At 32.5% G+C, this 26870-nt stretch overlaps 2 protein-coding genes and 1 long non-coding RNA gene across 5 annotated transcripts; 2 read left to right on the plus strand and 1 right to left on the minus strand.

The window, feature by feature from the left end:
* Window positions 1–10271: 10271 nt before the first annotated feature.
* LOC116001684 lies at window positions 10272–12351 on the plus strand. The gene is made up of 2 exons (XM_031241585.1): window positions 10272–11008; window positions 11576–12351. Exons 1-2 carry the CDS (start codon window positions 10652–10654, stop codon window positions 12164–12166), a joined length of 948 nt encoding a protein of 315 aa, XP_031097445.1. The 5' UTR covers window positions 10272–10651; the 3' UTR covers window positions 12167–12351.
* Window positions 12352–15463: 3112 nt separating this feature from the next.
* Window positions 15464–21069, minus strand: LOC116001655. 2 transcript variants are annotated; one of them, XR_004094265.1, is made up of 4 exons: window positions 20640–21069; window positions 19904–19994; window positions 18352–18488; window positions 15464–16022 (listed from the first exon to the last, which is right to left on the minus strand). It is a non-coding gene; the product is annotated as an uncharacterized LOC116001655 (long non-coding RNA). The 2 variants fall into 2 exon arrangements; XR_004094263.1 differs by lacking the exon at window positions 15464–16022 and having other exon boundaries at window positions 18154–18488; window positions 20640–21066.
* Window positions 21070–22825: 1756 nt separating this feature from the next.
* Window positions 22826–26434, plus strand: LOC116002756. Of its 2 annotated transcripts, none has more exons than XM_031242919.1 (3): window positions 22826–23246; window positions 24054–24298; window positions 26069–26434. In XM_031242919.1, exons 2-3 carry the CDS (start codon window positions 24081–24083, stop codon window positions 26157–26159), a joined length of 309 nt encoding a protein of 102 aa, XP_031098779.1. In that variant the 5' UTR covers window positions 22826–23246; window positions 24054–24080; the 3' UTR covers window positions 26160–26434. The 2 variants fall into 2 exon arrangements, with proteins under 2 accessions (XP_031098779.1, XP_031098780.1); XM_031242920.1 differs by having other exon boundaries at window positions 22826–23215.
* Window positions 26435–26870: the final 436 nt, after the last annotated feature.

The following is a 26870-nucleotide window of genomic DNA, read 5'->3' on the forward strand; positions in this document are numbered from 1 at the left end:
CAAAACAGAAGAAATTAATACCGCCTTCTCGCCTTTAGATAGCAACCTACGTTGCCACCCAAGGCACTTAGCCTTCACCTTGTCCACCACAAATGAGAAATAAACACACCTTTTCTGACCAACATAAATAGGGCACCCAAGATATGTAAATGGGAAAGGCTTATGAATACACCTAGTCACATCTCTAATCCTACGAATAACACTGTTTTACGTACGAGGATGCATATAAAAAGCACTCTTAGGGAAGCTAACCATCTGACTAGAAATGTCCTCATACTCTTTTAATGCCCTAATCACCCTACAGATAGCCCCTTGCCTACCAGTACTAAAAATAATAACATCATCCGCATACGCTAAGTGATGAATATGAGGAGTACTAGTAGGCTGCGAGAATCTAGGGACACTCTCGTCCAAATGGACTCGAGCAATGAACATGGACAGAACTTCTGCAGCAATGATAAAAAGACTGGGGGAAAGAGGGTCTCCCTGCCTCAGACCACGAGACGAGGTAAAGAAACCCTCCTTAACCCCATTTACAATAACAGAATACCAGACATTAGAAACAGCACGATAGACCAGGTCAATCCAGACCTCACAAAAACTCATTCTGCGCATCACAGAAACAAGAAAAAACCAAGAAACCCGGGCATTATCTTTAGGCTGGTTTGGAAACTTGTAAAATATTTTCTCAAAAATAATTTTAAAAAATATTTTAACAAATTGGACCCGATTTGTTAAAGTAATTACATGTTTACCAAACACTCACTATATGAGTATTTATAGTTTAAGGAATTTCAAATTATCTTTAGGTTGGTTTGAAAACTTATAAAATATTTTCTGGAAAATTTTTTTTTAAAAAAAATGAGTCATTTTTTAAAAATATCTTCACTTTCTAGAGTTTGTCTAAAAGTTAGAAAACGAAAATTTTCTATTTGACAAAAAGTCAAAAAATTATGTTATTTTCTATTTGGTTCATTTAAAAAAATGAATATAAAGCTATTAAAAAGTGATTTCATATAAAATATTAATTATTTTAATAATGGTAATATTTTTTTACATATATTAAAATAAAGTTATAAATTAAAATTTATAATAGTTATAAAGATTAGTAATAACTATAATAAAAAGATGTAAATTAATAATTTTAACTTGCATTTTTTACTCTAATAAAAATAGATACATAAATTGATAAATATAAATTGTAACTTTTAAAAAACTTTTAGGCTATGGATTGTATCAAGACTGAGATTTTTATTGTTTAGCTCAATTTAGACTAAACCATATTTATCGGATAATGATAAATATAATAACTCTAAATTAAAGAAATTGAAGAAAAATAAATTTGATTTAAAAAAAAAAATTAGATTGTGGGTCAGACCAAGATTTTTATTGTGTCATCCAACTCATTCCAACCCATATTTTACTTAGGTATTGATTAAAGTAATAACTTTGAACTAAAAATATTTAAATCTTTTTCTTTGGCTATGGGTTGGATGGGTTTGGATTGACCCAATTTGACTCATATTTTATTCGGGTTAGCCCAATCAAATTTAAATAATATTCAAAAAGATGACATGCCAATCAACCCAGGCCATCCGACACAACTCAGAGAGAAAGAGAGAGAACTGAGCATATATGAAAAAAGAATGTGAAAAATATCTTTCGAATAAAAAATTTATGAAGAAATTTTCTATCAAAATTGGTCATTTTTTCTTTGACCAAAATAAATATTTTATGTTGACTTAATTTTCCTTTGATAGCCAACCATTGGAAATTTTGAAAAATGACTTTTTGTAAGTCATTTTTGGGTTTTTGGTTTCCAAACATATCCTAAGTTATATAATTACCACTTGAAAGTACCTTATGCTTATTCCTAGAATATGATACAATTTTTTGTTTGGATTAGATTTTGAGAATATAGTATTGACTTATTTTGTTAAAAGATATTTTTATGTTACAGTAATCAATTTAATACCTTGATTGCATTGTCTATCATTTACAATTACCTTAACACTTTTTCTAAATTAAAATTTGCAATTTTTTCCTTTTTCCTTCGAATATATTATAAATAGTATAGTCATATGAATTAACAAGCCACCATGAGATATTCAAAGAAGATAGAAAAATACTTCTTTAAATAATAATAATAACAGCAAAAATATGCACAACTTTTGATAATGAGAGAAGTGCGAGTTTTGAGCCCCTATTTCAAAGTGCAAACCTTAGGTGTGTTTGGTTAGTGGGTTTAGGTATAAGGTATGGGTATCAAAGTAATTGTTATTGTTTGGTTGATAAGTTTTTAGAATACTACTATAGGTTTGGAATACCCAATTAATTGAAAACTCATACCCTAATGAAATAAGGGTTTCATTTCCCTTTTTCATTTCTTACCCAACTATTAATAATCATTCTCATTCCACCCTACTACCAAACATGCAAAATACTTTCACCAAAACCCATTATCCTTACCAAGTATTTGATACCCATACCGATTCCGATTCTCACGTGCGAACCAAACACACCCTGTATATTTGAAAATAATGTTACAATACTTTAAGAAAAATTATGCAATCATATTACCTTCACTTTGGGATGTTTTGTAAATAGTTGTTAGCTGATTGGGTTAATAGGTTTGACTAGTTGATAGTATTAACTGATTGTAGAAAAGATAGCTGATTACATGCAAAATGACTTTTTAAAAAATTGATCAAAAAAGCTGCTTTGAGCACCTTTTTGAATTTTAACATTTTGGATCAATAAACTGTTACAAAAACTAATTAATTAAACACTCATATTAATTGCTTAAACAAGCCAAACAATTAATAATGGTCAAATAAGTCAAAATTGACTTATAAACTAACTATGTTACCGAACACCCATATTTTGTTTATTTGAAGTTGATGTTACATTATCGATCCTTATCACATAATTAATAATTTGAATCAAATAAAGTTATATAGATATCATATTATATAATCATGGTTATCTTAATTAACTTTAAGTCTTTAATTTAACCAAATGTCCCCTTAGCAATTTGAGCTAAAGCTGGTTAAATCCATTAAAAATTAGTATATAAGTTTTTTTTTGAAAGAAAATTAGTATATAAGTTATTCACCAAACATCACTATATATAATTGGGGTAAAAAAAAACTCAAATTCTTATTCCTTATTCCCTCCCTTATATCTTCTTTTATAGTGTATATGCCATTATAGTGTATTATTTTTAATTATAAAATTAGTAGACAATTACTATTTATACATAGTTAAAAGAAAATTTATCTGTCAATATACTCCTATATTTTTACATTTGACACATTTCCCCCCATTTCATCTGTATCATGTGTCTTGTTTTATGTTTTCCATTTCTCATTTTCGTATAGTCTAGACTCTAGACATGCAAGCATATATATGATAAATTATACCATGGACCAAACAAAATATTGCATTAGGGATCTTAGTCAAAAATAATATTTAGATTATCTACTTGTAGTTAACATATTATGTACTTTTAATTAAAAATTTAATTTTATACTTTTAAATAAATTAAATATATATACATAATATGTTAACTGCATGTACATAATATATTAGTTGTAGTAGGTATATAATTTAGTAATTATATGTACACGATATGTTAATTCACATGAAAATTCTCACTTCGCGTCACCTCCTCACACCCCAGAGCATAATGGCACAACAGAGCGTTGTCACCGACACGTGAGCCGAATTGGAAAGTGCGAAGGAGCAGATAACTGAATAGTAGTATAAGTTGTGATTGCCATTGGATCAAAGAGAAAGGGAAAGAAAAAAAAATTCTCGTAGGAGTATTTTAAGCTCTTAATACCATATGAAGGAAAGTATCTACTGATGTATTATGCAGTGAAATGCAGAAACACATATAGGGGAGATATTGCAGTTACAACAGACTTACTCTAATGGAGAATAAAGCTAACAACAAAGACTAATTAGCAACAGATGAAGTATAATCCTTAATAAATTCCAGGTACATAATATGTTAATTATAATACATACTACATATATAATTATTATCTGAAAATAGATAATATATTAATTGTAGGTATATAATTTGAATATCGTTTTTTATCTCAGATCCACAATGCAATGTGTACGATATTCCATGGTATAACAATAGAATATAATGCAATCATTATTCTATTGACTATATGGTCCACACAGCTATGTGGACCACAAATAAAAAGTACATTTTTGTTTACATAAAGTACATTATTTTGTATACTATCAAATAATGTACTTTTAATATATTAAGTGTACATCTTTTTTAGGAAAATATATTATTTGAATAATAAAAGTACATTATTTTATATAATGTACATTCAGTACACAAATAATGTATATTAAAAATGTAGTTTTTTACGTTCATAAAAATTTGACATATAGATGGGTGTGTGCAATTTATTTATTTTGTTAGGGGGTATATAAATAGATATGGGAAGCAAAAACAAGGGCGCCCAAATGAATGGACCACATTACTTAATTCACTTTCCAATGAGATCTTAATAGACCAACATCCCCTCAACAGTCCCATTCTCCAAAAACCCACGAGCACTCTCTTGGTAACAGTTGTATATATATATATATATATATATATATATATTTTAAAATTTTTTTTATATATACATACATGCACTACAATAATAATAGAATAATATATATAGTAAAAAGAAGAAAGAAAAGAAAATAATAAAGCAGCACATTCAACCCCCATCCATAATTAAGATTTTCTGGTCCCCCACGTCCATAGCTACAAAACATATCCATAGATTACTTAACTCATCAAATCTAATTTAAAAGGAAACATATTTTGTAAATGCTAGAGTGCATGCTACACCATTATATTGTGGACGCCTTCAATTTGCACCCCTCAATTCCTTCCATTTTATTTATTACTTTATACAATAATGTTATTTTCCCCTATCTAATATATTAATAAAATTCTTTTTATTCATTAACTATCAGTGAATTGATTAACTACTTCGATACCCGCATTACTTTAAGGAGATTGAATTTTTTTTATCCCAATCTTTATTTATTTAGTTTTTTTTTTTAGGTAAATTTATGAGAAAATTGTATTTATTTAGTTATTTATGAGAAAATTGTACTTTTCGTCCCTAAGTTATAGGGTAATTATAAAATTCGTTCCTAAGTGTTGGTCATACTCACTTTTCGTCCCTAAGTTGTCATTGATGTATGTTGCACTTTTTGTTCATTTACTAATAAAATATTAGAGACAAAATTTGTAATTTTAATATAACACATGAATGAAAAGTGAGCACGAAAGGACTAAAAATGCAATGCCAAAAATAACTTAGGGACAAAAAGTAATCATGACCAACACTCAGTGACGAATTTTATAATTACCTTATAACTTAGGGATGAAAAGTGCAATTTTTTCTTTATCTATTTTGCCCTTAAGTTTTAAGCAAAGTTGCACTTTTGTCCTCTTCTTTAAACAATTTTCAATAGATGGGAACAAAAACACAGTATAATTTAAATCTTGAACCTTGAAACTTGAAACCACATAAATTTACGATAAATTATTATGGACAAAATCGAATATTCATTCGTATAATTTAATTAAAAATGCAGTATAATGATCATTCTTGAATTGTTTATGTGTTGAAATTCAGACATCTTTTGCAATTAGCAATATTGTTACTGTCATTGGACAAACTAGTAAATCTCCTTAATTGTAAATATAAATGTAAATTTTAAGTGAAGTTTCACTTTTTTTGTCTCCACCTTTTTAATAATTTTCAAAAAGGACAAAGACAATAACACAATATTGTTTGAAACTTGAGGATGATATTCACACTAACTAATTATAGATTTTTATCAATATTTTTTTTTAAAAATTAAAAATATAATTTTATCATAAATAAATATATATAGTACATGAATTTTTGTTGTGTGGAAATTAAATAGTAATATTATTATCGTCATTGGACAAAAATCTTAGAATTGTAGCCCATCAATGCAATTATTCCATTCTATTATGTGATTATTTGTATAGCACCCACTTATAGTTTTCGAATTATATTATAAGTTGGTTCAAATTCAAAGGTTTTTATTTATTTATTGGGGTCAAAATCAATAATAATGTGGAAGCAATGAGACAAAGATCTAACATAAAAATCATTACTAGAGAATGAAAAATCTTAGGCAAATTATTTTGTGAACTATGGCTCACATAGTGTTGTATAGTGTTGTATGTATCATAACAAAAAATATATTTTTAATATATTAAAAGTACATTACTCATGTATTGGATGTACATTATATAAAATAATATATTTTTTCTAAATACAATGTACATTTTTTTTTGAAAAGAAAACAATATACATTTTTAATATACTAAAAATACATTATTTGATAATATAGTTAAAACAATAATGAATGAAAAATATACTAGAAATGAAGTGAGCATGTCAAAAAAAAAGAAAAAAGAAACAGGATGTATAAGATGATTGATGGGTCCTAAGGGCCACTAATCAATTGGATCTCTTTAAAGGATTGATGATTGATGTTTGTTCATTGCAAGATCTAAAGGAAACATCTAACAAGTTACATCATAGGACCAAAATTTAGCATAGCCTACCCTATATATCCAATTAAACATTTTTTTTAATTCTTAATTTTCAACATTATTATTGTTAGGCCTTCCCCAATAGTAGAAATTTTGGTGTGGTTTTTGATGAGTTTTTGTAAGGGTGATTAAGAAAGAGAAAAATAAGGTGGAGAAAAAAAGAAAAAGAAAAAAAAGAAAACAAAATATAAAACTGAAAAAGAAATTTAAAAAAACATTACCATTTACGCGCCCTCTGGGTGCGCCACTTGCGCGCAACGCGCGCAAGGAAAATTGGGAAAGTTAAAAATGGACCCCACAATCTGATAAAATCCTATAACTTGCAGGGAGACCTCTCCCCTTCTCTCACCTCACTCTCTCTTCCATGTGGCACCAATGCCTGCAAAATCCAATGAAAATTGCACTAATGGTGAAGCCTTATCATTACCTTGCCGGCTATACATCACCTACACAATATATATAAGCTCTTAAATTTTATATCATACTCTTTTTTTTTTAATGTGGTACTACTTGATTTGTTTTATAAACTTTGATTAGTAAATGAATTATTTTTTAACTCATTATAAAGTTAGTTAATTTATGAATAATCAACATATATAAATATCTTTATCATGATGAAAAATTAGGAGGAATAATATTTCTCGTGAAATAATAAATGTTGTTCAATTTGTTGAATGAGACTTTTTTTTTTCTCATCTTAATATAATAATGATAGTTTTTATGAAAATATGAAGTAATCACTGAGAGTATTATTATGATTATTACGCTATTCAAGAAAAATAAATATCGTCTTTGACTGGATACATAAATTAGAATGGTATGAAGTTTAGTTGATCCATCATATGAGAAGTTGTGAGTTTAAGCCTCAGTGGATTTGTGGATACGATATTGACTCTTTGTGCTTCAATAGGTTGAGAATGTAATTATGAACATATACCGCATTGTAATAAAGTTAGTAGTATTCAAAAAATGTATAAAGAATAAATATTTTATTTTTTATATTTTTTTATATGTAAAGCTTACTTTGGCTTTATTTATGGCATACTTAATTGAAAAATTAAAAAGTTAGAAGATGAAAGTCGAAAGCCCTATTTGGTAAATGGTTGTTAGCTGATTGGGTTATAGGGTATGAGTAGTTGATAACATTAGCTTATTGTAAAAAAGATATTTGGTAAATTAGCTACTAGCTGATAGTTGTTTAGTATAATTTTTATTCTCAAAAAGCTAATTGAAAAAGTTACTTTGAGTAGCTTTTTGAATTTTAGCATTTTGGAGTTACAAAAAGCTGAATAACCAAACACCTATATTGATTTTTTAACCAAATCAAACATTTAATAGTGGTCAAATTAGCCAAAAGTGGCTGATAAACTAACTATTTTACCAAACAGGGTTAAAGTTATGTGATTGGAATTAAAAGTGTCTGTTAAAATTAGTTACTGAGTAAGTACACACACATATTTTTTTAAGAAAAAAATGTTTATTTAATAATTTATTTTTTATTTTTATAAATTTTAATTAATAACGTGTTCTTCTAAATTAACTAGGATAAGAACTAAATGAATTGTATTGGATGAGATTATTCAAAGATACGGACTACACGGATATATATAATGAGAAAATCACAGGGAGACTGGAATAGGGAAATCACATGGAGACTATGATAGGGAGTCATAATCTGACTCAAATACATAGAGTCCTAATAACTAGGATAAGGAGTCATAATCTCACTCAAATACATAAAGTCCTAATAACTAGAATAAGGAGTCATAATCTGACTCAAATATATAGAGTCATAATACTCCCCCTCAAGCACAAGGTAAGCTAGTAACATGTAGCTTGTTTTTAAGAAAATAAAATCTAGGACAAGGTAGAGCTTTAGTAAAAATATCAGCAAGCTGATCTTTAGTTGAAATAAAATTGACTTGAATATCTCTAGAAGCAACTTTGTCTCTAACAAAGTGATAGCCAATCTCAACATGTTTGGATCTTTGTTTTCTCTGTGTTCTTGAGCAGCCAATAACCTGGATGATCCTTGTTGTGTTTGTTCCAAAAAAAAAAAAAAAAAAGACAAATAAGTCAGCAATGGGTGATTGGGTTTAAAAGTCAACAATGAAGGTGACAAATTACCAAGTCAGCAAAGTTATTTTCATTTAATTTCATGTCAGCATTGTGGAAAGGTTACTAAGGGGGGAAACCTTGAAAAAAATGCTAAGCGAAAGAGTTAATGTGTCAAATTAGATCTTATTTTAGTCCATGTATGAATATAATTGAACACTCGTAAATAGTAGATGGATCTATTTGACCTCCCTACTTCTTGTTATTATTATTATTATTTATTGTTGTTGTTGGGGTGGGGGAAGTGTTTGGCCTAAAAAGAATGATTTTGCATGGTAGAAAGTTATTGAAACACAAATTCAAAGAATCTCATGATTTCATTTGTTGTACACATAGAAATAAATAAATAAATAAAACCCCTATCCGATCCACTTAAAAGAAAGATGACAAAAAATGGAATTAGCTAGCAGATGAGAGGAAATGTGAAATGGGTCTAGGGAGGGGAGAAGGCAAAACCCACAAATTTCAATGGAGTAGAGGGGATGTAAAGGAACAAAGTCAGTTGCTCGAGGAAGAAAAAAGGGGAAAGATAATGAACACTCTTCTCTATTCTAAAGCCCCGGGAACTCGTATCCATATGGAACTACAACTTCTCCTTCCTTCCAACTAAATCTTTCTTTTTTACTACCAACAATAATACTTTCCTCCCTCCTACAAAAATAAATAAATTTCTACTCTTTGACCCAATACACTATTTAAGTATGTAACACAATATAAAATTAAGTCCTTTTACTTGCAATATATATTTTTTTTTTATAAAAGAGAAAATAAGATACACCTTTTTATTTTTTATACTTCGTTCACTTTTAACAATTTTAAAAATAGGCTTGAAAATAAGAGAGACTTGATAAATTTCCATATATTCTTTGATGCTTTCTACTCCCCTATATTCTTTCAAAAATAAAAAGAGTGAAAATATTTTAGTCATATTAAGGATTGAAGAAGAAAAAAGAGTAATTTCTTTTAAAATTGACCCTTTATTTATTTTTTTTTTTTTTGTTGTTGGCAAGTGTGTGCGTATATATATAGGGGATGGTGTCGCCTGCACACGGGTTTAACTCATTGTAATCAGTATTAAATCATATTTGAAGTAAGGGATCAAAATTCAAAACTCTACCACAACAGTGTGAGAATTATGCTCACAATGGACAGATCTCTGGTATACATTGTCGAGCCTAATTTCCTTTCTAGGCTTAGCAACGTAATTAAAAAAAAAAAAAAAAAAAGAAACCTTTTGCTTTTCTCTCTATACACACATACAAATATACAATACAATACAAGGATTGCATATTCAAAATTGACATGATTTCCAATAACCTTGAAGTGAAAGACAGCTCCCAAAATAAATCAATTCTCAGATTTGAATCATACACACACTATATATTATTAATTAAAGAGATTAGGAACCCACTAAGCAAGTTATGTGTTTTTTTAAAATAATAATAATAACAATAATAATATCCAGAAGGTTTGGTGTGGTGTTTTGATGTTTTAAAGTAGAAGAGTAGGGAAAAGGAAACATCAAAGGCAGAGGGGGAAAAGGAAGAAATTGGAAGAGAGTTGATGTTGTTCAGTTTTCCTTCTGCTTTCTCTCTTTTGGCAAAGCTCTTTTTTTTTTAAAAAAAAAAAAATTAGATTATAATATGTATAAAATATATATTGATTTTCATTCTTCTAACTCTAAACTCTCCCTCCCTCCCCTTACCTTTCTGCTCATTAAACAATGAAAATGGCAGATTACCAATCATCCTTTCTCCTCCATAGGAAACATCCATCATTGCTCCCAACAATCCTTTTCACAACCTCTATACAAACCTCACCTTCTAACAAATCTTCATTCTCTTTATTTAACCCTTTCCCTTCTTTCTTTCTCTCTCTCTCTCAACACCCCAAATTAAATTCCTTTCTTCCATGGATCCTTCCTCTACAAACTCTGTTAATGGCTTCTACTCCTTCCTCACCAGGGGTATTGATGATCTGGAATGTGTTTTCCTGTCCACCAATTTCATGTCCATCCAATTCCTGCAGAGGGCTCTGGCCCTCTTGAGATCCTTTCACTCTCACCTCATTCTTCTTGTTCAGAAGCTCCACTTGCCTGTGGGGGAGAAGTGGCTTGATGAGTACATGGATGAGAGCTCCAAGCTTTGGGAAGTCTGCCATGTCCTCAAGTCTGGGGTTTCTGGGATGGAGAATTACTATTCTGCTGGCTTTAATCTCACTTCTTCCCTCGATTCTCATCACCATCTCAATCCCCAATTATCACGCCAGGTCAGTCTTTTTTCTTTCTTTTCTTTTTCTTGAATTAAATATTATTGGGTGGAGATTGGTAAGGGCTAAATTGGCGGAAGCTAGTAAAAGGGTCAAGTTCAGCAATCTGTCTCTCTCGAAAGTTGCGCTATTAACTATAATTTTTGAGGTAGTGATAATTGTATGATCCTAATAAGTGATATCAGAGTCATGTCATGAGTTCTAATCCCTATAGTTAGGAGGGAGGAGAAATTGTTGGGCGAAGGCCGGTAAAAGCCTAAATTAATCAAGGCTATGGGATTGTTGGGCAAATGCCAATAAAGGGTCAAGTCCAACACTTTGTTCCTCTAAAATTACGCTACTATAGCTATAACTTTTGGCGTAGTTGTAAGAGCCTGATCTTAACAAGTGATATCAGAGTCATATTACGGGTTTTGGTCTTTGGAATGGGGGAGAATTGTTGGGCGGAGGCGGGTAAAGGGCCAAGTCTAGCACCTGTCATTCGAAAGCTTTTGACTTTTTAGCTTAGTGAAAAATGTTTGATCCTAATAAAAAGTTGAATCTGGATTGGATTGATGAAAACAACAGGTGATGAGGGCAATAACGGGGTGTAGAAGAGAGGCAATGGGGCTAGAGGAAGAGAACAGGGCATTAATGGAGACAAGAATAGAGCCACTGTGCCTGAGGTTTGATGGGGTGGTTTCAGTGGAGTCAAAGCTGAATGGGTTCAATGGTTTCAGGGGAGTTCTATATGCAATGAGGAATGTGAGCTCTCTTCTCCTCATCATCTTACTCTATGGCCTAGTCTATTGCTGGCCAGAATCAAACCACCCCCCAACCACCTATGAAGGCTGCCTGTTTTTTGGGTCAGCATTCATGATCTCAATCTCAAGATTGCAGCAAAGGGTGTCTGAAGAGATTAATCAGAGCCAAATTGGTGGCCATGGGGTTTTGCTCTATGAGTTTAAGAGATCAAAGGCAGCCATGGATGAGCTGAGGGGTGAATTGGAGAGGAATGGTGATGAAGTTGGGATCAGAGACAAAATTGAGAATTTGAAGGCTTGTTTTGGGGTTTTGAGATCTGGGACTGAGAATATCATTGGGCAACTTGATGATTTCTTTGATGAAATTGTTGAGGGGAGGAAGAAGCTCTTGGATTTCTGCAGCACCCACAGGTAAAAGGGAGGAACTGCAAGGAAGCAAAACCAAAAAAAAAAAAAAATTTTACTCAAAAAAAAAAAAGAAGGAAGAAAAGAATGGAATATAAGTAGGGAATCAGAAGTTGGTTGGTTGTACTTTTGTCTATTAGCTTTTTTACTTTCTTTTAAAAAAAAAAAATTATTTCAAATTCCCATTTCAAGAAATTCTCTTTCATTTCATTGTGTTGGGATTAAGGTGCAAGTGACATTAAGTGGCTCTCCCAAATGGGAAGTCAAGTATTGACCATTTATGCTTTAGTAGATTGAGAAAGTATATTTAAACAAATACTGCATTGTAACAGATTCAGTAATACACAAGTGAAGAAAAAATAGAAAAGTGGGTATTGACCCTTTATGTTTCAATAGGTTAAGAAAGTATATACGAACAAATATTGTATTATAACCGAGTGTAAGTGAGGAAAAACTAGAAAAGTGGTAAATGGGAAAGAAAGGAGGAATGAGATCCAATCCAATGGGGTAATGAAAAGTGAAAAGAAGGAATGATGAAATTTGTGTGATATGAGGAGTATGACTAGCTGTAATGCAGAAGAAGAAGAAGAATGTAGTTTTCAAACCCCCCTACCCCAACCCCTTGACTGCATATGCATATTATATTGTATAATGAGTTAGTAAAAGGGATAATTATGCATTCCATTGTTGTAGAAAGTAGGAAAAGAATGATGAAAGTAGGACCTTATTGCAGTAATAGAGAAGAGAGATTCCTGGATTTGGGTGGCTTTAATGTCCAAAGCGCCAGTTTCCATGCTCTCATCTATACCCTTTTGTCTGATTCACATTCACTTCTCCTTCCCTCTCATCATCATATGTTCCCAAAACTACCCCCACCCCCCACCCCCCGCCGCCGCCTCATCACTTTGTACCCCGCTCGCACTTTACCTACATTTTTTTTTTATTAATATTAGGGCATTACAATTTGAATTTTAGTAATATTACACAAATTTTAAAAATTTGGTTCCAGCCTTAAAAGTGTAGGTACCTTAAAATTTGAATGTTTTGCTGCCTTAAGGTTTTACGAAGCACGAATATGATTAGTATTAATGTGTGATGATTAGTCGGCTAAGAAAATCTATTGTTAGAAAAAAAAAACAAAAAAAAAAAAAACAAAGATCGTTGACAGTATAAGGTGAATAGGTGATACCCATTGCATGCTATCTCTCATTCAGGGGCAGAGGGGTAAGTCAGTCATTTCCCGTACATTCTCCTAAAATAAATAAATAAAAGGAGCCAAGGTGGAGAGTTTTTTTAAAAAAAAAAAAAAAATAGCAAGAGGGGAAACACTCTAATAAAACTTAACTAGCTCAACCCTTGCCCCAAAAGGATCAATCCTTGACCCCAAGATGCAAATCAACAAACCCGTGCGCACAAGGAATATATCCACTTTAGACATAATTTCTATACTATCATTCTCGAGTTTCAAACATTAGTCTTTTGCCTCAAAATCAATGAGCTATGCCTATGCGGGCAAAACTAGCTCAACCCTACTAAACTTGTTTGGTGGGATTAGAAAAGAAGAATAGTAAAAAAAAATAAATTAAATTGACCTCTCACACACACATGTATGCATAGACTTTGACTCCTTTAGATTAATTAACTAACTCAAATACATTGGTTGATAAATAAAAAATTTGGTGACAATTCAGATCATCCTGCGATATGACTATGTACATTACATTTCAATCAATATTCATCATGTTTGAAATTAAATATTAATCACGAGGATACCAGTCAAACTAAACAAAATTAAAACTAAATACTCAAACATTGAGGCAATTTGACAAAGTAAAAAATTTTGGTTCCCCTACTTTAGGGAGGCAAAAATAGAAGTAGTATTTAAGTCACTTTCAGAAATCACAGACCATGTAACCAGATGTCATGCTTTTTGTCCCACACCGGAAATTCATGCGTTGCCTCCCCCTGAGGTGTTTCCCTAATTAGGATTAGTCAATTAAATATTGAATAATTAAATGGGTAATGATAGGTGTTAAGAAATTAGAGATTAGTGATAAGGACAAGATTTGTAAAACAATCCATTTTGCCAGTGGTTTTAGCAGCATATTTATGTTCCAACAAACCAGTTGAAGACAGTTTCTGTTCATATGGCATGCTGGGTTAATATTTTATTCGCATTATTAAAAATAAGGAAAAATACCTAGTAGCATCAATACAAATAGGATTTTACAATTATTTCTAGTTTTCTACTCATCATTGACCTTAAGAAAAGAAAACAAATATAAATCCAATACCACAAAGATAGAAACGAAACAGTTGGTGATCCATGATTCCATGAATCCATCCAAGGATCAAGCGCTCCCTACCGGTCTTAACTGCACAGTTTTTACTTTTGTTGGGACTCGAACCCGTAACACGTAACATTTTTCGAGAGACATGGTACTAGACTTGGCCCTTCATCGGCCTCCGCGCAACTATTCCCTAACCACCAATGGGATGTTTAGTTGGCATGAGTTATAATTCAATTACAATGAAATTCAATAGAGGTGAAAACTAAAGTGTTCGGTTGAAGAGAATTGCAATTCTCTCAATCCAATGAATTGTAATTCATACATCCTCCCATATGAATTGCAATTTAGCTTTGAAAAAAAAGGGACATTTTTACCCTTGATTATTATTATTATTATTACACACGAGTATTTTAGTCTTTATATCACTTCTTTCCTTCTCATTCCCAATAATTCAATTCCTTCTTACCAAACAATGTAATTTGAATTCCTACTTTATTATCACCTTATTATTTTTTTCATCAAATCCCAGCCAAAATCCCTGCAGTTGCTGGATTTTACCCTTCACCGGCCTCCGCCCAAGAATTTCAGCCTACCATGGCATCAGAGGGAACAAAGTTGATGGCAATGTTAACAGGCAACAACAGCAGCAGCAGCACATAAAGTGAAAGTTAGAAATAGTTGGAAGACATGAGAATCTTGTTTCATTATCTCCTGTTATCTCTCTTTCTGGTACTAGGAATTTGAATCAAATCCTCAAGGACCACAGGGTAGAATTTGAATAATATATTATGTAATCTTGACACCTTCAACTTGTTAGGTGAGTGTCGAGGAGAGTCCCCAGAGTTGCAATAATTGCAACCAGCCAGCATCTACCTGGAATGGACCACATGAAAGTGAATGCAGGGGTGGTTTATCACCAGAATGGCAACTCCATATCAGATCTTGAACAAGCCTGTTAGGTAAATACATGGATTTGAACAATCATGTTCATGCACCTGCATAGAGTTGTTCAACAATTTCTGTTACAATCTTAGCATCCATCACACACCAAGCTAAGTTATCCCAATTCCCAACTGTCCATGAAACCAGCTGTACATCACAAGCTATTCAATGCTCAGTATAATCAAGAAAACGAGTCACAGTTTATTTTATTTTATTTTATTTTTAAATCAGGCAAGCAAAAAACAAACTGGTAGATGGAGGCGCCCCATAACTATGAAAGGTGACAGGGAAGGGTGTGCGTGATAAGGATCATAAAGAGAATAAATGCCGGCTTCAAGCTTATCACATTAATAAATCCTTTAGAATGTTGAAATGTCAGATCTGGTGTTGCATAGTAGAAAGCAACTCGTGGAGCCTTGTTACCCCGTACCCTACAGGCCTTTTCAACTATTTGGCTACTCCATTCAAAAATGGACTTTTGAGAAAATTCTGCATCAAACAGCTCCTGATGGACAGGATAAATAAATTTTAAGACTCAAGTAGCCTACATAATCTTCAATTCTTCATTGAACTGAATATGAGGTGTTGCCAATATAGGTTTCCTTAATAGCACCAGTGACCAGCCTAGACAGCCTGTAAATTCAATTTATCAGACAAAACAAATCACGTAGGAAGAATGAAGCTTCTGGGATTGAACAGAAGAAACACTAGTAAAAAAACTTGTTTTCGACTTGCATAATGTAGTAATTCGAAATATTGCCGGAAATGCACATTTACTCAAGGTTGAAAAACCTATCTTGATCCCACCAAGTTCAACCCATCAGAAGTCCAAACTCAGTTTTCTAGATATTAGGTGCACAGTTTCTGAAACACACACAAAATATCTTTCACCCCTACAAGGGTATATAAAGTTCCCTTTCTAATTCAAGGTGGCAGTCATTATTTCTTGTTTGGAAGCATGATGCTGTCTGACTTGAATGTTTGGAAATTTTCCTGATCCAAAATCTTATCCATCAGATCTTGGTTGGACGTACATGCTCTGTTCCTTATACTTGATGTTGGACAAATTCTATATTCCTAGAATCCTAGTACACAGAGGACCAACAGGTTTCACACTATGTAACTCTCCAGATGTGGATGGATCCATAATGGATTTATAGATAGGTTAACACCTTTGGCAAAGACAGGTTAAAGGGATGCATAGAGGCAATAATAATTTCAAAATGTGCAAACTTGTCTTCAAAAAATCAGGGAATTATAGATTCAAATAAGCTATTGTCTAGTAGCCTCCTAGACTGTCCTTTGATGATTCTAAAATAGCTATGATTTTGAATTTGATGCAAGGCTGCAAGCTTCTTTAGAAAGGAGTGGATAATTGTAAAGCAACTTGGTGAGTAGGGAGTTGATTAGAAAGTTGATCTTAAGGAAGGATGCCTAGGTCTAAATGGTTGTAAAGGCATATTACATAGAGACAATCCAGAGCTCAAGTGTACAGCAACACATCTTGCATAGACTATCAATCAGCCTGTAAGGCTTACAGGCCTTCCAAAAGCAGTTTACCAAACTACCAGACACTCTTCAGACAACATCTATTTGGATGCCTTTTGCAAAATCAAGACTTTGCTAAACATCAACATCCAAACACACACTTTGATGGCAAGGTAAGATTACCACTAAACATGAATAATATAAGGTTTGCAATGGGTTAGTAAATAGATAGTTCCCACCTACACAGACTGTATAGCTTTAGCAGATAAGTAAAATGAAGTAATGTATTACATAAACAAATGTAAGTTTTGGAAGCCTAAGAAAAAGTGGTAAACACTTCAAATAACTCAAACTCCCCAAGGGAATAGTGAATTTAATCAAATTATTAAAGAATACCCTGATCCAACCCTCAATACAATGACAGGATTAAAAAAGAACACCAAAAATACTTGTTAGACTCCATGATAAATCTCATACACCTTCCTCATCCCACTCTCCTCCAATATAATCTACTTGATCTTTTATCTACTTTCAAAAGAAAAAGTATGCATTCTAGTACAGACCAGGCAGAAAAGGAAATTAATCAAATCATTCAAATGGCAGGATTCAAGGAAGCATATAATCATTATGTTTTCTTTCCATTGTGTTTTACTTCACAATATCGGAATCTTCCAAATTTCTTGGTTCAAACCTATCCTGTCTCTTTACTCTACCACATTCCCTTAAATGAGAATGTCAAACAAAATAGGCATTTTATTATTTATATAGACAAGTATGAAACTATGAACTTTTTATTTCAGTACTTAAAAATACAGATCTTTCAATAAACCAATTTTATGTGCCAACAAGTATTTGATAATCAGTCAAAATGTTCAAAAGGGAAAAGTTCTTGAATGAAATTCTGACTGCCATTTGGTTATATAAGATTAAAATCAAGATGTTAGACCTTATTCAGATCCATCACTGTCTTTTCTTTTTCATATGTTATTGGTAAATAATTCAAATTCCACATTAACACCTCATAGAAAGAAAATGGAAAAAGATCAGTCCAGTTTATTTTCACCAAATACACATTAGCACTGGAGAGAAAATAGAAAAAATTATGAATGCAATTTTTTATTTATTTTTATTTCTTTAATCGCAGAGGTAAGTATAACTTTATGTCCTACAAGGCTTTTGCATTTTAAAGGCATTTTTAGAACTTGAATAAGGTTCTTGACTAGCGCAAGATAGAGTATGTGTGATGAAATTAGGATTTGGGCTAAAACCAAAGTACAAAATTATGATGCATAACATTCAATACATGCATAAAATGTTTCCCAAGTTTTTGCTACTGCAGGATTTGATTCTCTGAAAATTTTGGCTATTCAAATAAGCATCATCCATCAATGGCATTTGCCCAAAATAATGGATAAAAGATATTTCCTTATTTCCGAATGCAAAATTGTTCAAGTGTAGGGTCAAGGATTATCACCATTAATGTTTTTCTTAGTGGACCTACAGCTACTTTGTAAAAATAGAGACTACCACATCCTGCTACTTTGGGCTGATTGGGGGCTGGATGAAAAGAGTGATGTTAGGGTTTTGTGGTGAATCATCCTGGAATTCCACCTACAATTCATTAAGAATAGACCTCGTAAAGTAAGACTTGATAAATGCATCATAGTGTAGCATTCAATGAAAAAGCATTCAAGTTAATTTGTAATTGAACTCTGATGGAAATGAACATATATAGGGATTTATAGGCTCATAGAATTCATAAAAAATGAATCCTAGGACATAAGCAAATGACTCAAAATTAAGACACTACTAACTCCTTGATCTGTGATACATGTAGGAACCCTCAGAAATTTAGTTCAAGATGAATTAAGGAAGTTATTGAAATATTGCTTTGGAACAACAATTAACTGAAATACTCATCTCTAATCAGTATCCAGTAACCCCCATAATTTAAAATCAAACCTATATATGAAGCTAAACAAATAAAAGACTTGCCCCTATAGAACTTCAGTTTTTTCTTTCTGTCCCCAAAGCTTGCTTGTTCTGTGGCATGTTTCTATTTTCCATTTCACAATCTTTATTCTTTCAGTAAAACTTGCATTTTGAACCCATATCCTTATTTCATTCTTTATTTTCAAACATCAAGGTTCAAGCTGTAAACATCCCTGATAACTGGAAGTATTCAACATCATAATCAAGATAATATCAAATTTAATAAGTTCAGTGTTAATAGATCCATTTTAGTATTGATCATGCAAACAATATATTGGTAAATAACTTAGAAATCTCTGTGAAATGCCATAGCCACCACTTGCCAGAAACTTGAGAAGATACAAAAGCATCTCAGGCGTTTAGATAATCATAAAATGAGCATATATGGAGGAACACAAGAGCTTTAAATTTGAGTTCATACATTTATTTTCTGCATCCATATCTGTCATTATATACATTTACTTTCTAGTTGTGTCAAAATGAAAAGTACATCATAATTGGTCTAGCACATCTGCACATGATGTAAAGGTCTACGCCAGAATAGAACAAAACAAAACAAAATAAAAGATGCCAGTCTACAAACATAAAATAATTTTTTTTAAAAAAAATCAAAGAAAACAAACAAAACAAAAAGATCATGCATTGCAAGAACGGGGATTTAGGGATCCATAGTGATACTAGTCTTGAACCTGCAATACATTTTTCTTCAGGAACAGGGAACTTAGGAATACTTTTAAATCCAAGATCCGAGAGACAACTATACATACATGTAATACCTTTTTATTTAGGGAAGCATGGTGACCAACTATTCCCAGCTTATTAGACTCTTTACCCTTCCTACTATGTATATTGCGTATAGATTTTTTTCTTTTCAAGCCTTTTCCATAGTTGATAGCTAAATTCTTACAGTGAAACGGTATCACCTTGAACAACAAAGAATCAGTCATTGTGCTTCAGAGCGCATTACCAGAATAAAATTTAAATTAGAAACTCTACAGAAGAATAACATTACAGAAGGGATAAAGGGTACATACCTTTGTAGCAGTGGACACTTCATTTGAGCATAACTCATCAGGAAATCAAGTAGCTTTCCCCAGCATTGGAATTGCATCCTCATAAGCAAACCTGTAAAATCCATAACACCAAACATTTCAGAATCCAGATGTTCCTCTGAAATCCACATATTAATCATTTAACTACCTAAACAATTCGATCCACAGGGTGGTATCCCACTTTCAGTCTCCAAATAGAGATCCATAATTCTCAAACAACTTTGGAACCCAAGAAAGCTTCTTCTTTTTTTCTTTTTAAGAATTAGTAAATCAAACAAAATGCTTGTAATGTAAACAACCAAACACCAAACACATCTCATTCTTGCAATTGCAACATACTGTTATTGTTCCTTATTTCTAGCATATATCTTTGGTGTTTCATTTTCCCCGCTTCAATTATGATTATTTGATAATCATAGAAATGGAGCATATTGTTCTTGTTAATTTAGCACGAGAATACATATTTGAATAAACTACTATAAGTAAATAATGTGTGTGTACAAATATTCCACATATATACACACCGAGTCAAGAAGCTATAAATTGAAGAGACAAAAAGAAAGAGACCTCATATCATTGTACAAGAAAATTCTAGAAAAAAAAAATTTAATACTGATGATGAATAAAGACACTAAGTAGTAAGTAGTAAGTGCATACTGGTATAGAGATATGTATTATTGTATTTACAGGGCAAATATTAATACTACATCGGTCTTACAAACTAGAGGTTTATGGTAGCAAAGGAGTGAGGATTAGGCGTAGAAGCAGCAGAAACAGCGGCAGCAGCGGCGGAAGCAGGTGCAATGCAAGTAGCGGAGATGCGGTGGTTGGCGGTTGCGGGAATCTGAGGGATTTGAAGAAAAAGGAGGAGGAGCAGATTGAGGAACTGGAGCGGCGTTCTCCATAGCATCAGAAACCGAGTCGATTCTGAAATCTGAAATTGACGGAGAGAGGGAGGGAGGGAGCGAACGATCCAGAGATTCTCGACTGCAAGAAGAAAGTTGAGTCGGTTGGTAGTCACTACGTCAGCAAGGCATCAGAGGTTGTTAAGATAATTATTTATTTTATTTTTATTACATTTTTTATTTTACAGAGTACTTGTTAAGATAATTATTTATTTCAATTTCATTCAAAAAGAAATTGGTGATTAGGAGTTTCTGAGTTTTTGGCAAACAAATTGTTAAAATATATATATATATATATATATATATATATATATATATATATATATATATTGTTATTGTTTTATGCGATTGTCTTTTTCTTTATCAAAGTAAGGTGTGAATTTGAACATAAACAAAGTAAGGTGTGAATTTGAACATAAACAATCTTAATAGTTATTGTTAAAAATATATATATTATTATTGTTTTACGAGATTTTTTATCTATCAAAGTAAGGTGTGGATTTGAACATAAACAATCTTAATATTTTGAATCATTGTTTTGCTTTCAAAATCATATTAGTCGTCTAATCATGATATATAAGAAAATTATAACTTACGCATTACGTTACACACATCATATATAGTTGTTTTCATATACACATGTTATAAAGCATTGTGCACATATAGAGAATTAATATATAAGCTCATTCTTAATAACTTTAATTAGATTTGTAAATAAACTTTTAATAAAATTTATTACAAAACAAAATATTTTGTATAAAAGTAAATAATATAAAAAATAAAAAATTATTGTAATTATTATATTATAGTATAAATAATTAAATATATTAATTATTTTTAGTTAAAATTTAGAAATGGAGGTTTATATTGATTGAATGATGTATAAGTATAATATTTATAGTAAATTTTTTATTTTTTATTTTTTATTTTCATAAAAGATATTTTATTTTGTAATAAATTTATTAATATATTTATTAAAATTTTATTTAAAATTGTAATAAAAAAATACTAGAGATGAACTTACATATAAACACAATATATATATATATATTATTCTGTATCACAAAGAATAGTCTGAAGTGGCTCGAACTATTGTGTTAGCTCACTAAATTTCAGGTTACCCAGTTCATATCATCGAATTTATTAATTTTAGACTTATCAAACTTAATTTTTATAGACTAAAATATTTCGATTCTAATTTAAAAACTTCATGATCTTGTTAAACCACCATAAATTACTGTGTGGACCACGGTCCAAAACGACGTCGTTGAATTTTATGAGTTAAAACAATGTACTTTATATTTTATAATTATGTAATTTATGTGTTAGAATAATGTACATTATGTGTTAGAACAGTGAAACTTATGGGATAAGGTAATGAAATTTATGAGTTAGAATAATGTATATTATGAGTTATAAAAATGCATCTTGTAGTAAGTCACGTGCAAAAATAAAATAAAACTTTCACGAAACCACGGTCCATGCAATAACTATTGTAGGCCAACTCATCCCACGAAAGTGGCAAATTAGTGTGTAGACCATAGTCCACATGGTGTTGTGTAGACTATAACAAAAAGTACATTTTAATACACTAAATGTACATTATTTGTGTATTGAGAATACATTAAGTACACAAATACTATATATTTTTTGAATACTATATTTTAATATACTAAAAGTACATTATTTTATATTAAATTTACATTATTTGAAAGTATGATCAACACAGTAACGGTGACAGTAAGGTTTACCTTAAAATTTTTTTATATAGATTAGAGCTGTCAAAACGGGCCCAGCCCGTCGGGGTGAGCCCGTTTAACCCGTATTTTGAACGAGTTGGGTAGCAGAAGTCCCAACCAGTCCCGTTTAACCCGTAAAACGTTTAACCTGTATTTTTACAGGTTAAACGAGCTGAACCCGTATAACCCACGGACTTGCCCGTATTTAATTATTTAAAAAAAAAAAAAAAACATAGGCAGATCGCAGGCAGTTACGGAGTATTTTATATTTCACAAATCACAATCCCTAATTCCCTAATCCCTATCTTGCGGTTGCTTCTCCTTCGCCTAAATGCCTAATTGGCTATTTCCCTAGCGATCTCCAGTCCTCCATTAGCGACGCCAGTCTGCAACCTCCACCAGCGACGCCCGTCTGCGACCTCCACCAGCGACGCCGACCAGTGACTCTCATCAACAGGCGAGTAGGCGACGGCGAGAATCGAGTCTTCGACCAGCGACCTCGACGTACCAGCACCGAGTCTCTACTACAGCCAGCAGCCGCTTGAGTGAGTTCCTGCGTGTCTCTACTACAGCGAGTCTCTACTTCGACCTGCGACCTCAACCAGCTCCGCGTGAGTTCCTGACTCCGTGAGAACCGAGACTTCCGAGAGGCGAGACTGCTACCGCTACCGCTTTGATTTGGTTGTGAATATTGTTTTGATTAATATTGTTTTGATTAATTGTGATTGCTACTGTCTGCTAGTGTGTGAATATTGTGTGAATATGATTATTGTCCTTATTTGTCAAATATATTAACCAATTTAATGATTTATGGATCATTTTCTAAGAGGTTGAATCTGATTGTGCATTAGTTTTGTGTATTCTGGTTATGAGTCTTCTGCAGATTCTGGTTTTCAATTTCTCAGCAAGAATTGAAAGATGAATGAAAGTGAGATATGTTTCAAAAAAAAAAAAAAAAAAGAGATTGTAGTATAAACTACATCCTTTAAAAACACATTAATTTTGTTTTTTAAAAACAATAATAAATACAGGCTGGCCCGTTTAGCCCGTCAGCCCGTACACCATGGGTTGGGTTGGGTTGGGATCTTCCGTATGAAAAACGGGCTGACCCAGCCCGGCCCGTTTTCCGCCAACCTGTGACGGGCCAGCCCGTATTGACAGCTCTAATATAGATGTATTGATTTTGGGCTAAGATTTACCTCACTAATTGCGGACTGGGTTTTCAATTTCACGAGCCCCGTCCTCTGCTTCAGGTAAATACCCTCTCCGTTTCTTCTCTTTCAGAGCATATCTCTTCTCTGTTGCATAAAGTTATTTCTGTAGATGAAGAAAAATGAAGTTTAGGTATAGAAACAAAGAACTCTTGCAATGAGATGAGTTACTTACAATATATTATGCAATTGAATGCGCGATTTTTTTTGTTGATATGTAAATTTCTGGATAGTGCATTAACCCCGCCTTGCAACTGTTTGATGACTTGCCTAATAGAAGTGTGGAGCTGCAGTGGAAGAAGACATGAGCTCTGGGAGACTGAGGAACTTGGTGGCCTCTGTAGCCATCGAAGGGGTGGCCAATGCAAGGGCAAGGATATTTGGGCATGTGCTTAACCCCACGGGTGAGAGATCTGCTCACAAAATTCTACGGAAGAAGTTGATTGGAGACAAGGTTGCGCAATGGTACCCACATGACATCAGAAAGGATGATCCTCTTGTCATGGCACGAGAAGAACAAGAGTGAGTATTTATTGCCTTCCTCTCATCTTATCTTTCTATGCATATATAGATCTAGATATTCAAGAATATATATTCCAAATTATAAGTTATGTCCATACACCACTAAGACGATGTACTTGCTTTGCTATGTTGTATTTCTTCCCTTTTTATTAAGGGAATTATTGTTTTTGTGCAATTGGGCCAATAAACTTAAAAATTGTGCAATCAAACCATCAAACAAGCAAAATATGTGTGATTGGGACATGTTTATGATTTCTTTTAATGCAATTTAAGTTGAAACATTGCAATCTTTCATCTCAATTAGCATGACAGTGGAAACGGCAATTCTTAGTTCATACCATGTAATTAATATGATCGGATTATACCAGGAAAAATTGAAAAGAAGTCCCAATTGCACATATTTTACTCGTTTAATGGTTTAATTACACACTTTTTAGGTTCAATGACCCAATTGCACAAAGCCGATAAGTTTAGTGGCATATTTTACACTCTTTCCTTTTTATTAATAGTCTTTGAATTTTAGGTTTTGCTGATGACAAGTTTGGTAAAGTATACTGGTTGCATGATACTACTTGTGCATTATTCTTAGCATGTTTGGACATGGTATTTTGTGAGAGTGGTTGAGTGTTACTATGTATCCATGAAGGACATGTTAAATCTTAAGCACTGTGAGTCTGGTTTTCTGAGTCTTATAAAAGGACCAGTGTTTAAAATTGAGTATGCTCCTTCATGAAGGACTAATCAGCGATTGAGATGATTTCTAGGTTGAAGGTTAATAAGACTTTTTTTTATTGAGGTTTAACTTTCTCTCAGAAGTACGCAGATTCTTCAGCTTTGGCTACTAGTCAAAGAGTAGAAATTTGTGAAGGGGTGGATTATAGATAAGCATCACATTAGATAGAGGGTTGCTAAGTATTTCTTACATGCTGTATTAAAAATTTTGTGGCTTGGTATATGTCAGTGTCGGAGTTCTTAAGAAAGATAGAGGTGGTAAAAGGATTTCAACATACTTTCTGCTTAATAAAATGAAATGGAGAAATAGAATCCTTGTAATAGGCCCCTGCTGGGATTAAGGTTTTATTGAGTTAAGCTAAGGATTTTCTTATTCGGTCCTCATGCACAATTTTAAAACAGATTTTTTGAGGGTTTTCAGAGATTGTTTAGAGTACAATTTTGAGACTATGCACTCCTCACATTTGATATTTCAGTAAAGATTGAAATCAATGGAAGTTTTTTTTTTGGTGTTTCAAGTGAAGACAATATTCCAAAAATTTCTCATGTGAATAGATAGCTAATAGTATGCACTCTAGGAAGGTCATCCGGGTTGCTCTGCTATTATAGTCACCTGCATATAGCTGCTTAAATTTTTCTCCCCAACATTTTATGAAAATAGATGCATCTGCTTAATTATTTGGTCCTAGCATTTGTGCAAGGAGATGCATTTGGTCCTAATTGTACTGACCTAAGAAAGACTATTCAAATGTCTGCTATGATTGGAGTTTAAAAGTGGGGTTTTGTAAGACAAATAAATGACTCTAAGTTGAGCTGAGCCTTGGAGTTTAATTCCTAATACCACTGTTTTGTTTCACAAAACTCAGGCTTACTGCATTTCGTAACTAAAAGTTGGTAATTGTCAGCAATGATGCTGAAGAATTTAGCATTAACCGGGATAATTTGAACATCTGATCCATTTGTATGATGTGTATAACATTGAAAATGTAATTTTTGCTGTGTAGAATAGCAAGTTTCTCATAGGTTTGTGATTAACAGGCGGTTGAGCAAGCTAGAAATGTTGAAGCGTCGTGGAAAGGGACCACCTAAGAAGGGCCAAGGAAAGCAGGCCAAAAAGCGGAACAAATAGGCTTTATTGTCTCCCCAAATTGGTTAGCAGCTTGGGAATCATCTGAATTACTTTCAGGGAAAACAAGATCACTAGTAACAATCAATAGTTGCTTCAAGCATTAGTGCTTTTTATTCAAAAGCAGCTAGCTTTTCTCTCTGATATGTTCTGCTATTTCTTTGTGAACCTTTTAAATTGCAGACCAAGATTCAGCCATTTTTAGATCTAAATGTGTTTATTACTTTATTGATAATGGAAGCAATATAAAAGCTAGTGTCAGTGCCCCCATTTTGCAAGATCAGACTTTTATGTTTTAATTCTTTTAATCTCAGTGTGACTGTGTGATAAAGAATTTACTTCCACTCTTGTACGATTTATTACTTGTAACAATGAGCCTGTTCTGACAATTGAATCATGTGTTCTATCCAACTAAAAGCCTAAGCTGATAGTTGGACTACACACGCCCCTTCACGTGTGCCCAAGCAACACGTGGACCATAGATTTTTTTTACGGGTGGCGCAGAGTTTTGAACCCATGACCTTTGGGTGGCTCTGATACCAAATTGAATTATGTGTTCCATCCAACTAAAAGCCTAAGCTGATAGTTGGACTACACACCACCGACAACTTCTGGATTGGATTGTGAAAAGGTAAGAACTAGGAAGACTATAGAGTTCCTTTTACATAGAAACTAGTATTCTACCTGTGCGATGCACGGACTGAAATTTGGAAA

The sequence above is a fragment of the Ipomoea triloba genome, chromosome 13 (assembly GCF_003576645.1).
Source record: "Ipomoea triloba cultivar NCNSP0323 chromosome 13, ASM357664v1".
Classification (NCBI taxonomy): Eukaryota; Viridiplantae; Streptophyta; class Magnoliopsida; order Solanales; family Convolvulaceae; genus Ipomoea; species Ipomoea triloba.